This window comes from Carlito syrichta, unplaced genomic scaffold (genome assembly GCF_000164805.1).
Source record: "Carlito syrichta isolate Samal-C Ts95f unplaced genomic scaffold, Tarsius_syrichta-2.0.1 Scaffold261395, whole genome shotgun sequence".
Taxonomy (NCBI): Eukaryota; Metazoa; Chordata; class Mammalia; order Primates; family Tarsiidae; genus Carlito; species Carlito syrichta.
The window spans coordinates 142,042-150,934 of NW_007205491.1; the positions used below are offsets into that span (position 1 = coordinate 142,042).

General features: G+C 51.9%; 1 protein-coding gene across 1 annotated transcript; it reads left to right on the forward strand.

Annotated features, from left to right (window-relative positions):
* The first annotated feature begins 1,051 nt into the window (after nt 1-1,051).
* On the forward strand, nt 1,052-8,192 carry KLHL35 (kelch like family member 35). The gene is made up of 5 exons (XM_008052194.1): nt 1,052-1,274; nt 3,372-3,490; nt 4,169-4,357; nt 6,111-6,299; nt 7,826-8,192. Exons 1-5 carry the CDS (start codon nt 1,052-1,054, stop codon nt 8,012-8,014), a joined length of 909 nt encoding a protein of 302 aa, XP_008050385.1. The 3' UTR covers nt 8,015-8,192.
* The last annotated feature ends 701 nt before the right edge of the window (nt 8,193-8,893 follow it).

Sequence of the window (8,893 nt, forward strand, 5' to 3'; positions counted from 1 at the left end):
CGCCCTCCGCTGTTCTCGCGCCCTTCCTCCGCTCGCCCGTGCCCCCGCCGTCCTTTAGCCGTGCCTCTTGAGACGCAGCCATTCGCCCAACACTGTGTAGGCTTGGTGCCGGGAATTCCGCCCTGCAGGAGTTCACGGGCCAATGGGGAGATGTGCGCCTCTCCCACAGGAGAGAGGCGCGCCCGCGCACATGCTTCCTTGCGCTCCTGCATCCGTAATTCCGAGTGCTTGCTCTGTGAAGTCCTGCTTGGGGTGCCCGAGACTCGGGGGTGACTTGGAAACACCCTTTGCCCTCTAGGAGCTCATACACTAGTGGGGGATATCAATAGGCAGGGGCGGGAAGGAAAAGTAAAAGAGGCCGACTCCCACCCTGGAATGCCAGACTGGGGTCCTAGATGGTCTGTCACTCCCCGGGAGAGAAGACAGGGACGGCACTGTCTTACTACTGAATCACTAACACTAAGCACAGGTCCTAGGACCAAGGAGATGCTCGGTATGCGCCAGAGGAGCTAGAAAGCCAGTGGCTAAAGGGTTTGGAAATTCTGGTGGGGCCAGAAGCCTGAGGGGTCAGTGAGAGGGACGCACGCTTTGCTGAAAGGGTGAGTAGTCTGGTTCAGTGGACTCAGTGATCGGGGGGAGACTTTAGGAGATGGTCATAGAAGGAAGTCAGAAGAGGATGTTGAAGATAAACCTGGGCTTGAATTCCAGCGCTGCCGTTTCCCGGCTGCATAACTTTGGGCAAGTCATAGTCTGTAAGCCTAGATTTCCTCCTCTGTGAAAGCAGTAATAATCCCTACCCGTAAAAACCCCTGCAGGTAATAATCCCCACCTAATAGAACTGTCATAGCTGTCATAAGGATTAGACGAAGTGATTTTCCCAAGTAAGAGTAAGGGAGCATGATTCTTTTTCTGTAATTTAGAAGCCAGTAGAATGGGGTAAGAATTCGCCAATCACCAGAGGGAAGATTGGAAGTGGTAGACTCCAGTGGGGGGGGAGGGGCTCGGGGTACTATGGCATGGAAGGGCAGCTGGACCTCACGGTGTGGTCAGCATGCGGGTCAACGAGCACTGGGCTTCTCCCCACACCAGATTCATGGACCTAGCTGAAGTGATCGTGGTCATCGGCGGTTGCGACCGCAAGGGTCTACTGAGGCTGCCCTTCGCCGACGCCTACCACCCACAGAGCCAGCGCTGGACCCCACTGCCCAGCCTGCCCGGCTACACTCGCTCAGAGTTCGCTGCCTGTGCTTTCCGCAATGACGTCTACGTCTCCGGTGAGGGCGGGACCGCAGCGGGAGCCCCCTTGGGATTGGCTCATCGCCTCCCGCACACTGCCTGCCCCCTTTGCTTTTCCCTCCAATCGGGAGATGGGGGCGGGATGCTTTCTGACACCCTACAGTTACTGGCTGAAGTGGTGTGTAGTAGATCCGATCACTGTATGGCTCAGCCCTCTATTCAGCTATGCCAGCTTCGATTCATATTTTTTCTGAGTCTGTTTCCTAGGGAATTCAGTTCATCTTAGTACTAATAATCATTTCTCTTTGTCTAGGCTACTATGTGCAAGACATTATGCTAAGCAGCTTACTTTCCTTATCATTTAATCCCGTCCCAACATCATTTTACAGATGGGAAAACAGCTTCAGAGAGGCTCAGAATTTCCCCCATTGTCTCAAAAATGGCAAAACTAGATGGAACGCAGATCTGTTTGATATGAACTGTGGCCTCCCTGAGATTCAGGCTCTAAATAGAGAAAGATAGCCGGGCTCGGGGGCTCAGCCTGTAATCCCGCGCTTTGGGAGGCTGAGGTGAGTGGATTGCCTGAGCCCGCGGGTTCGAGACCCGCCTGGGCAACTTGGCATGACCTCATCTCTACAATAAATCAAAAAATTAGCCGGGTGTGGTAGTGCGCGCCTGTAGTTCCAGCTACTTGGAAGACTGAGGCGGAAGGATCTCCAGAGCCCAGCAGGTCGAGGCTGTGGTGGCCGGGAGCAGCCACGGCACTCCAGTCTGGGTGACAGAGTGAGACTCCGACTCAAAAAATAAAATAAAAAATAATTCAAAAAAAAAAAAAAAAGAGAGAGAGAAGGATAAAACAGAGTCCTTCCTCCCCTGGAGTACCCTGAAGAGGCAAGACAGAGAGACTTCACTTTACCACCAGACAGAGTGCCCTCTGAGTCCCCAAGTGATCTGGAATACCACTTAGGGAATCTGGCCCAGCTTCATGGAAGGGATGACTTTTCGGCTGATCCTTGAAAGTCGAAGGGAACAGTAGACAAAGGCATGAGGACAGGGACACGCAGAAAGGAACCCTGGGCATCAGGGTTCTGAAGTGCAGGATAAGTATATCCTGGAGAGGAAGGAAAACTACTGTAAATGAGTCTGGCAGGGAGGCTTTGGCTCTGGGCCTAGGTAGACTGTACCTGAGGTAGTGAACTATGGGTGTCTGTGAAAGTTGAGGAGCAGGAGAATGAGCTGGGGAGGCTTCAGAGACCAATCAGGCCACACATTTCCACTGGACAATATATCTAGGGCTGCCGTTGGCCTCTGAACAACATGTGGGACCTCTGCTGGATGCTTCTGAGAATACAGAGGTGGGGGCTGCCAACCAGATGTGGCTCAGGTAGGTGCAGTCAGGCAGGTCATCCTTGGAGAGGCTGCTCTTGAGAGGAATCCCTGGCCAGGATCCCCAGGGTGGCTAGGCGAGGGGAAGGAGAGACCACAGCCTGCAGCCCCAGTGCCTTGCCCCATAGCCTGTGTCCTTCAGCAGCACCAGTGCTGGGCTTGGGGGCCAAAAGCTCTGGTCCCGGTCATTGCTCAGACAAAAAGCCGTGTGGTCTTCAGCAGTCATTGCTGGTCTCTCAGCCTCATCCCTTTCCTATATGTAAACTGGGTATAATACTCCCAACATCTCATGCAGGGATGAGATCAGAAATGAAATCATGAAGGTGAAGGCAGAAGCGATGGAGGGTTCTAAGATCACCGTCCCCCCTCCCTGCTCCCAGTGTGGTGGCTCTGCGCTCCCTTGGCCCCCAGCACATTATTGATACTTGTCTGGGGTAACTTGTGTACTCTTACCTTTAGTGGAGTGCTCCCTCTTGGCTTCCCTGAGCACAGAGCTTGGCACGCCACCACAAGACACCCAGTAAAGATGAGCTCCTTCCTGGATCTGGCAGGCCTCTCCCCTGAAGAGTTCTAACTTAGACCTTCTCACTATTTGTCCAAAGCACACTGGGTCACAGGCCCAGCGTCTTACATCAGCCCAGGGGAAAGTCCTTCTTGCTACCTGCCCTTAACCCTTCCTAGTTTCTAGCTCTTTGGGGGTGCTTCAGATAGCAAGTTCCTGGAGGCAACAGCTGCTTCTCTCTCTCCAGGAGGCCACATCAACAGCCGTGACGTATGGATGTTTAGCTCCCACCTGCACACCTGGATCAAGGTAGCCTCACTGCTCAAGGGCAGGTGGAGACACAAGATGGCAGTTGCCCAGGGTCAGGTAGGCACACAGTGCAGCTGCTGTCCTGGGACCTAAGGTACAGATCTATGGAGATCTTGGGGAAAGGTCCTCTAAGCCCCCTTCTGTGTAAGAAGGAATCTGAGGCCCAGAAAAAAGAAAGGGACTTGCCCAAGGTTACATGATAATGCAAATGCTAATAATACTAGCAATTACTGTAATAGTAACAACCTCGTGGTCAAGGGCATGGGCTCTAGGTTTGAAACAGTCTAAGTCTGAATCTTGACTTTGCCACGTAAGACTGAAAAAAAAAAAAACAAAAAACCTGTCAAGTAACTTTGTAAGCTATATCCTGAATTCAGAAGTGCAAATAAAAATGCTTCTTAGAATCGATTAAGTGAGGTGGGAAGCCCTTAATAAGCGATCATTATTAAGCATCAGCTTGGTGCCAAGTTATTTTACAGATCGACTCCGCATTCAATACCCATCCTAGGGACCAGTCTCATCCTTAATGGGGTCAGAGAGGTTCATAACTGGGTGGCGGATACTCAGGTAGGGGCAGCGCTGGACTGCCCCCCAGTCCCGGCCTGGGTCGGTTTGGTCCGGAAGCTGGGTGGGGATGGGATAGTTTCCTGGCTCACAGACTAGAAGGCGGAAGCGGGAGGCCGAGTGGCCCACGGCCCTGACTCCCAGCGCCGCTGCCGGTGTCCTTTCCCGCAGCTGTTCGCGGTGGGCGGCTTCGACGGCCTGCGGCGGCTGCGCAGCGTGGAGCGCTACGACCCCTTCTCCAACACCTGGGCGGCCGCCCCGCCCCTCCCGGAGGCGGTGAGCTCCGCGGCGGTGGCGCCCTGCGCGGGCCAGCTCTACGTGATCGGGGGCGCCGGACAGGACGGCGTCAACACTGACAAGGTGGGCGCGGAGAGGGGCTGCGGAGAATCCGTAGCGCCTACTGAGTCGGAGCCGGGCGCTTTCGTGTCCTCGTCCATTTCCTCCCTTAATCCAGTCAACAGCCCCGAGGAGTCACCCCTATGTTTCAGGCCAGGAAATGACCTCAGGGTCGCACAGTGGGTCAGCGGCTCACCTGGGTTCAAATGTTGGGGCTGGTGTCATATGGGTTTCACCGATTTTAAAAACTAGGTGAAGGCAAGGGTGAGATTTGTTACATTTTTGCTCAAAAACTCGTTACTGAAAATTTAGAAATCACAAATAAGTAGAAATTTAAAAACCACCACAATCCCACCACCTATGGATAACTACTATTAATATTTTGGTGCCTTGCCTTCCAGGCTTCCACTGAATTGAATTTTACTTTTCTTAGTTGTGTGTCCTTACTGTTAGTAAAATGTTGCATTCTGCCTTTTATTCTCATTTCCACAAGCTTAGAAACTCTTCCCAGCCATCATTCCAATGTCTGTGTAACATTCCACAGGGTGGATGAACCATAGTCAACAAATCTAATTTTTTTATTGTTGGACAGTTAGGCTTTTTGTGAATAACAGTCTTCATCATGGCAGCTCCCTCCCTCCCTCCCCTGATGGCTCCACAAGCCTGTGGTCCTGAAACCTGAATCTTCCCAAGTTAAGATTCCCAACCCTTCCTTATTCCCTGACTGACTCCATTCCTCCAGTACACCCTCCTGAAGCTGAGTTGGGGCACCCATGATGGCGACCCCGCCACTTGGCACCATCCCATGCAGCACTGGTTTGTATAGGCTGTTGCTGTGGGGGGTCTCCAAGGAAACAACGCAAGAAATGGAGTCAGGTGAGCAGGCAGCTAGGTATAGGTATGCCCCCTTAGAAAGTGTTAAGGGCTTCAAAACACCCATGGGCCTGGGAGGCTCTGGACAGCCACATGAATGGGACTGCAAGACACCTCAGTTGGAATTTTGTCATGGCCTCGGACAACCAGGAAAAGAGAAGAGTTGACAGTGGATGTAGCTAGGAACGCATCTCTGTGAGCGACCTGCCCTGAAGACCCTCTATAATGGGTCCTCAACTCAGTACTAGTCTCTGGCCCATTAGGAACAGGGCTGCACAGCAAGAGGTTAGCAGCAGGTGAATGACACTTCTGTCACATCAGCAGTGGCATTAGATTCTCATGGGAGCGCAAACCCTATTGTGAACTGCAAATGTGAGGGATCTAGATTGCACTCTTGTGAGAATCTAATGTCTGATGACCCCCACCCCTGCCCCCACCACTCCCTGCATGGAACAACTGTCTTCGATGAAACCAGTCCCTGCCAAAAAAGGTTGGAGACCACTGCTCCATAACACTGGGTGCAGATGGTACCTCTATCTCCCGGGATGCATACCTCCCCCAGGTGATGTGATGTGCTCCTATGATATTACATCAAAGGAGAAGTTGTTCCTGCGAGGGTGCAGGGCTAGGAGATGGGGTGACATTTGAGCTGGACCTTGAAAGATGAGGAGGCCTACAATAAAGGGAGTCCAGAGGCAGAGGACGATAGAACAGAGGACTAGACTGAGAGATTTTGAGGACAGGAGCGCTGGGTCTCCTCTACCTTTCCAGATGCTGGTTCGGGCCTGGTGGACATTGGTAAATGTTGTGCTGAATGAATGCCCCTAAGAAGAGAGGTGGCATGTGTGGGCAGCAGGCAGTTGGGGGGTAAGGCTTCATCATGGCTGCTCCTTCCTCCCCTCAGGTGCAGTGCTTTGACCCCAAGGAGGACCGGTGGAGTCTGCGGTCACCAGCACCTTTCTCACAGCGATGTCTCGAGGCTGTCTCCCTTGAGGACACCATCTATGTGGTGGGGGGCCTCATGAGCAAAATCTTCACCTACGATCCTGGCACAGATGTCTGGGGGGAGGCAGCTGTCCTCCCCAGCCCTGTGGTAAGTGGAGGCTACTAGGCACAGGCCCTGGCACCGGTTCCATTCAGAAGTGTGGAACCTTCGTCAAAGGCTGTGGATCTCAGAAGGAGGGAGTCCTGCATGTGACTCCATGCTAAGTGGTTTTGCAGAGGTCTCTAGCTTTGTCCTCATGATGATAATCAATCGTGCATTTCACAGATGAGGAGACTGGCCTTAGGCTGAAGCCAACAGTTAGGCCATGTTAAAATAGGGCCTGGAGCCGGGCTTGGTGGCTCAGCCTATAATCCCGTGCCTTTGGGAGGCTGAGGTGAGTGGACTGCCTGAGCCCGCGGGTTCGAGGCCCGCATGGGTAGCGAGACCTCATCTCTACAATAAATCAAAAAATCAGCCGGGCGTGGTAGCGTGTGCCTGTAGTTCCAGCTACATGGAAGGCTGAGGCGGAAGGATCATCGGAGCCCAGCAGGTCGAGGCTGCGGTGGCTGGGAGCACTCACTGCACTCCAGTCTGGGCGACAGAGTGAGACTCCAACTCGAGGATGCACCTTCACAATATACCCTGGAACCCTAGTTCCAAGTGCTGTAGCCTTGAGTGAACGCATGGGACATGGACACTAGACATCATGATGCTGAGTGACTCCTGCATCTGCAAAAATCAAAGATTCCTAAACAAATGAAAAAAAAATCTGACCAAAATTTCTGAGATGCCATGAAATCAATACTAAGAGGTGAATTTATATCTCTGTGAACACACATCAAGAAAATGGAAACATCACAAGGGAGCTGGAAAGACAAGATCACCAAAATCCCAATTTTACACTGTATTCCAGCCTGGAGTGAGACTCCAACTCGAGGAAAAAAAAAAAAAAATAGACCCTGGAACCCTAGTTCCAAGTGCTGTAGCCTTGAGTGAGGGGTTTGGTCTAAATGACCCTGCAGTCTCTCCTGCCCTGAATCCCACTAGCTGGTAGCCTATTGTGGGGTGGCGGGTGGGGAAGGGACTTGCTGAGTGCTCCTGCCGCAGTGATGTCAGGTCCTAAAAGCTCTGGATCCAGCAGTCCCCTTGCCTCCCCCACCTTCTGTCTCTACCCTTCAAATCTTCAAAGAAATTATAGAGAGGTGTGGTTGGGCTGGTGGTCCTTGCCAGTCTTGATCTTTGGCGATCCCAAGAGCCTGAGATTGCTGGATCCTCTGGGTCTGCGATCCTAAAATGGTGGTGGTGATTGTTATTAGTGTGCTTACCACATTCCACACACTCTGTAAAGTGCTATCTGTGCTGTTAAGGGAATCCTATGAGGAAGGCACTATTCCTCTCCCTCAGATGAAGAAACTGAGACCCAGAGAGGTAAAGTGATTTGTTTAACCTTCCCTTGAGCAAGGGTCAAGCTGGAGCTTGAACTCAGGTCCATCTGGTTTCCTGCTTCTCTGTCATCCAGACTGTCCTGTAGTAGTCTGTGGGTCAAGGTTCTGATATCTTGCCTGACCAGCTAGGGACAGAGGGAGTCCCAGGCCAGACCCGAATGTTGACTGTCTTTCTGTCTGTCCACCCAGGAGAGCTGTGGCGTGACTGTGTGTGACGGGAAGGTCCACATTCTTGGCGGGCGGGATGACCGTGGGGAAAGCACCAACAGGATCTTCACCTTTGACCCCAGCAGTGGGCAGGTAGAGGCCCAGACATCCCTGCAGCGCTGCACCAGCTCCCATGGCTGTGTCACCATCGTCCAGAGCCTGGGCAGGTGACTCAGACTTGGACGGTCCGAGCCAGGAGGCAGAGAAGCAGGTGGAATTCAGGCACACCACCCTGCTCCCTCGTGGCACCTCCATAGCCCCTTAACTTATTATTGGCCCCTTTCTTGTAGAAATAAAACCTCGTTGGGTCTGTGTTCCAGCTTGAGCCTGCTCTGCCTGAAGAAGTAATCCCCAAAATCTGCTCCCTGCTTTTCCCCTTTACAAAGCACTTTCATACCGTCTTAGTCCATTTGGGCTGCTATCAGAAAATACCTTAAACTAGATAATGTAAAAACAACAGAAATTGGCCAGGCAGGGTGGCTCATGCCTGTAATATAGCACTTTCAAAGGCAGAGGCAGAAGAATCATCCTGAACCCAACAAGTTGAGGCTGCAGTGAGCCATGATCGTGCCACTGCACTCCAGCCTGGGCGAGAGTGAGACTTTGACTCAAAAACAAGCAGATAAACAAGAGAAATGTATTTATCACAGTTTTGGAGACTGGGAAGTCCAAGATCAAGGTGTCAGTGGATCTGATGTCTGGTGAGGGCTCTCTGCTTTACAAATGGTGCTTTCCTGCTGTGACCTCACATGGTGAAAGGAGGCAAGGCAGCTCCCTGCACCCTCTTGGATAAGGGCACTAATCCCATGCGAGAGGGCTATGTCCTCACTTCCTAAGTGATTCAGTCTCTTCCCAAAGCCCCCACCTCTTAACAATATCACACTGGGCATTAGGTTCTGAATTCACACCATAGCACATACATCACCTCATTTACTTTCATAATAGTGGTGTGGTCATTATTTTTGAGTTGGGGTTTCATGCATAAAAAGTATGTGTGTATAGCTATACATACATTATATAAAACAGTTAAAAAATAATAAGCTAGGCCAG

What these genes read in the sequence shown, in the direction of transcription:
- KLHL35 (XM_008052194.1), top strand. Translation starts at nt 1,052, where the DNA reads ATGCGGGTCAACGAGCACTGGGCTTCTCCCCACACCAGATTCATGGAC. An exon ending in ACGGCGTCAACACTGACAAG is followed by an intron (nt 4,358 to 6,110) that starts GTGGGCGCGGAG and finishes TCCTCCCCTCAG; the next exon opens with GTGCAGTGCTTTGACCCCAA. An exon ending in CTGTCCTCCCCAGCCCTGTG is followed by an intron (nt 6,300 to 7,825) that starts GTAAGTGGAGGC and finishes CTGTCCACCCAG; the next exon opens with GAGAGCTGTGGCGTGACTGT.